General features: G+C 35.2%; 1 protein-coding gene across 1 annotated transcript; it reads left to right on the forward strand.

Moving 5' to 3' along the window:
- The first annotated feature begins 2859 nt into the window (after positions 1 to 2859).
- On the forward strand, positions 2860 to 3970 carry LOC134260828 (nuclear pore complex protein Nup205-like). The gene is made up of 4 exons (XM_062743362.1): positions 2860 to 2949; positions 3204 to 3357; positions 3501 to 3689; positions 3869 to 3970. Exons 2-4 carry the CDS (start codon positions 3316 to 3318, stop codon positions 3968 to 3970), a joined length of 333 nt encoding a protein of 110 aa, XP_062599346.1. The 5' UTR covers positions 2860 to 2949; positions 3204 to 3315.
- The last annotated feature ends 219 nt before the right edge of the window (positions 3971 to 4189 follow it).

Here is a 4189-nt window from a genome sequence, read left to right on the forward strand (position 1 = left end):
TTAGTATTTTATTCATAAACTGTACCTGCATTTATCAGACAAGCGATACTATCGTGTGTTTGTATGCAGATTCATTGAAAAAGTAATCGAAGGGCCCTAATAAATCAATTCATTGCAAGGGCATACCCTCAATGTATCTTGTCAAAATTTTACACATAAACTCAAGAAGCATTAAGATATTTGAAAAGTGCTGCGAACCTCTTGAAATCTTGCAAATAAATTAATTATAGCTGTATTTAATGTAGTTGACCAGCAATATATTAATCCTGCCGTCCAACAAATTAAATTTTACCAATTAAAAAAGGGAATCTATATAGGTTCGCAGCACTTTTCACAAACTACATATAGTGTTGAAAAGGATTATAAAATAAACTAAGATTTTTAGCTTGGTTATGCCCTTGCAATATTGAAATTTATAAATGACCTCTAAACTGCAAGTATAATTGCCAAAGTCATGTGACGTCGACATCAAATGACAAGTCTAAATAAAAAATCTAAATGTCCCCAACATTTTTAACCACATTACATTTTTTTGATATCAGTGAATTCCTAAAAAGATTCACCCATCCTAATAAAGTATGTATTTTTTATCTTAAAAAATCACCGATATCTCCATTCCCAAGTCAAAGTGGAAGGCAGTTCTTTAGCAGTTTTTTAACCTTAACAGTTCAGTGCTTTAGCAGTTCTTCTCTCCTTAAGCAGTTTTCCTTACGGCTTAGCAGTCCACAGTTTAAGCAGTACTTAGCCAGTTCATTAGCAGTAACTTAACAGTTGCTTAGCAGTTTCCTTAGCAGTATCTAAGCAGTCAATAGGAAGGTTAAGGAGAACTGCTTAAAAACTGCTTAATAACTGCTAAGGTATTTCATTTGTTTGCTCTACTTATATGGAAATGACTCTGAGTGACCTACATATAAATTTGAAAATTTATTAACTGCTTAAAAACTGCATGGTAAAAAGAATGCTATAAGCACTATTCTTGTCTATTTTAAAAACATAACACCACCCATATACATGATATATGAATACAAAAATGCATAATTATAATTTTTGCTTCCAGCAGGGTAATTTATTGAAAAAATGACATCATATATGGGAATTTGACTTAGTATTGAGATTTAGATCTAAGGTATGAATTGTAAATGAGTCCTTTCATTAAGTCCATTTTCTTGCATAAACGTCAGTGGCATCTTTAGAGCTTGGGTAATTGATACAGTGGACTAATCTATGGATCCCTTTATCAGTAGCTTATAAATTTATTTGCAAATATTTTAATTTATTTCAATTTAGTACTTATTAAAATATAAAAACTAGATTATACGTTTTATAATTTAATAGTTATCCAAATGAGAAGAGGGTATGCCTATTATATCACAAGCCCACACACTTACCATATTTTCTGAAGCATACTTTAATTACTGCCAACAAATCTTTTAGCAATTTTCCTATATCACCCAATTCCAACTGTTTGATCAGATTTTTATAATAATGATCTCCCATCTCATGGAAATAAATTCAGATACACTTGTCACTATATAAATATAAAGTTCACATCCAGTCCAATGTGGTGATCACAGATAATATTGTATTTTCCAAAACATATTTTACTTTTCACTGTATAGGTATAAATATATATATAATATCCCAGACCATCACAAACATCTTCACAATTTGTAATTTTGAACTGATGTGGAAAAGGCGCACAAATCTTGACTGGCTTTCCTCATTGGATACAACCCTATAGTTTCAAGCAACCAAGGGGGACACAGCAGGTTGTTAATGTAACTAGACGGCTGGATTTGCAAGTTGATGGGATAAAGATTAGAAGCTCATATGCTCATGCTTTTTATAATATGAAGCCTCAATTTATTACAAACTATTGTATCATTTCTAGTAAGATTTTTAGTATATTTTTTTTCTATTTAACTTTATTTTCTGTATAAGAACTCCTGTCTGGCCCCAATTATTTGTGACGTTATCATCAGGAAGCATTAACAGTAACACATGGGCAGTAATGAAGGCTAGTGAAAGTTAGGACCACCAAGAGTGAAAAAGTGTTGTATTACTTCTTATAAGAAGTCGAAATGAATAAGTTGCACTTTTAGCAGTTTTTTAGCAGTTTTGAGAAACTGCTTGTTTGACTGCTTAAGTTTTTTCAATACTGAACTGCTTACACAAATTCTTAGCAGTTTTTAAGCACTGTCTGTAAGCAGTTTTAAGGAATGCTAAGACTGAGACTGTTAAGAACTGCCTAAAAACTGCCAAAAAGTTGCCAGACTGCCTAATAACTGTTTATAAACTGCTGAAAAATAAGCAGTTCATTTTGACTTGGGTTTGTAACCTTAACTGTGCTGTGTGTACAAATGTACTTGACAATTGCTTTCATTTGGGGAAAAGGGAGGGGAAATTTTAATTTTACAGAGAAAAAAGGTTGTTGTATTGCATCGCTTGATACTACATTTAACATCAATCTACTCATTATTTTTAGGTGACGGAAGATGATGCCTTGACAGAGTTAACTGCCCCTGTGGCTGGGATCATCCTGACTCAGATGACAAATCTACGTCAGTGTTTCTGTCAAGATTCTGTCTCTGACGATGAAACCTCACACTTCCTCACCATGCTGGACTCCACAGCAGGTCAAGGTCAAACAGGGTCATGGGGTCAATTGTCAGGGTCATGAACCCAATTTGCTTCCTCCCTTCAACTGGTGCTCAGAGGAGTGATAGATCACATTCTGCTTTCAAGTAAGAATATATTGAAATGTATGAATAGTACATTTGCATACTTTTTCCCTGAAAAGAAATTTTTTCAAGTGCATGTTCATAAAAATCAATTTCTAATTCTGTTTAGGTGGTGGCCAGCAGAGAGTAAGAGCCAACTTATATGGGGCCCTGCTGTCTTATCTAAAAATCGCTCAGAAACCCAAGTCTCTGACTCACATCATACACAGTCAGGTATGTCTAAGTAGAAATCACACGTGTCTTGTTTAAGAATATAATTCATAGTACTAAGATGTCAACACCTGAATGTCAACAAAACTGCACAGATTTTGCTCTTACTTTGTGCCTGGCATACATAGATCAAAATTGTATATTATGTATTTTATAGAATACATTTAAACTCTTCCAATGTTATATGAAATAAAAACCTAAACTAGTACATGTATGACAAAGGCTGTTAATGATGTTTCCTTTTTCTGACAGAGGCAGGAGGTGATGGGGTTGGGAAGAGGATTTTGGCCGACGCCCACTCCGATTATGAACAGCTGAGATAGGAAAACGTGGCTACCATTCTGTTGGAGACAACTTTATTGACATGGTGTGTCGTGACGCGTGTGATGGACATGATGTAGGAAGGGTAAGGAGTGAATCCTGATATCTTTGTGTACTATATTTATGTCCCAAGGTTTCATTGTGAACAGGTTCCAGCAGCGCATGACCTATATTAATATAATGTCTGTTGTAGATGCTGGCTGTATCTGTTATATTTGTCTGTTGTAGATGCTGGCTCTATCAGTACTGGACACCATTCTGTCTATGGATAAGTTCCAGCAGTGGATGACCTTTCTGTCCTCTAAAGGTTACCTCCAACACCTGGTGGACAGCCTTCTCCATGACGACCAGCCGCTACAGACCCTTGTGTCCCCCACCCCCCAACTCAGAGTGCTGTACATCTACTTGTCTAAACTTGTAGGTCTTCCATTACTATCTTATTCTACCCCCACATTTGTCATCGATCATGCTTCTAACGAAACATTAATCTGTAACTCATTCAAAAATTTCGATTTAGCAGTATTCCATTGATTTGCAATATTGATATGAAATTTAAGGGCTCTGACATATATGAATACAGTGACTGTTTATTACAGACAGAGTCAGCAGTGGGGGCCCACACCTTGTTACAGTGTGGAGTCATGCAGAGACTGGCTGGATGCGTCTTCTTTGACCTTCGACCTGACTTTGACAGATAGGTGTATCAGCTTAAAGGTCTGAAGAATCTTTACAGAAATCAAACATATCCCAGTGGTGGTTTAGAGGTTAGCAGATAGGCGGTTTGCATATACCCTATGATTAAATTAGAGTGTCTCTAATCATTACTTTAGTAAATGTTCTCAATATATAACAGGGTATTATTTCAGCTCGGAATAATTATTTCATTCGGAATTTAAAGAATTAAAAAAAATAAGCTA

Source organism: Saccostrea cucullata, unplaced genomic scaffold (assembly GCF_032062105.1).
Source record: "Saccostrea cucullata isolate Sc308-1 unplaced genomic scaffold, CSIRO_AGI_Scuc_v1 ctg4034, whole genome shotgun sequence".
NCBI classification, from domain to species: domain Eukaryota; kingdom Metazoa; phylum Mollusca; class Bivalvia; order Ostreida; family Ostreidae; genus Saccostrea; species Saccostrea cuccullata.

Excerpts from the sequence above, each read along its gene's own strand:
- LOC134260828 (XM_062743362.1), top strand. The coding sequence starts at position 3,316 with ATGGTGTGTCGTGACGCGTGTGATGGACATGATGTAGGAAGG. Across the intron at positions 3,358-3,500 it reads ATGGACATGATGTAGGAAGG|ATGCTGGCTCTATCAGTACT; the intron begins GTAAGGAGTGAA and ends TGTCTGTTGTAG. Across the intron at positions 3,690-3,868 it reads ACATCTACTTGTCTAAACTT|ACAGAGTCAGCAGTGGGGGC; the intron begins GTAGGTCTTCCA and ends TGTTTATTACAG.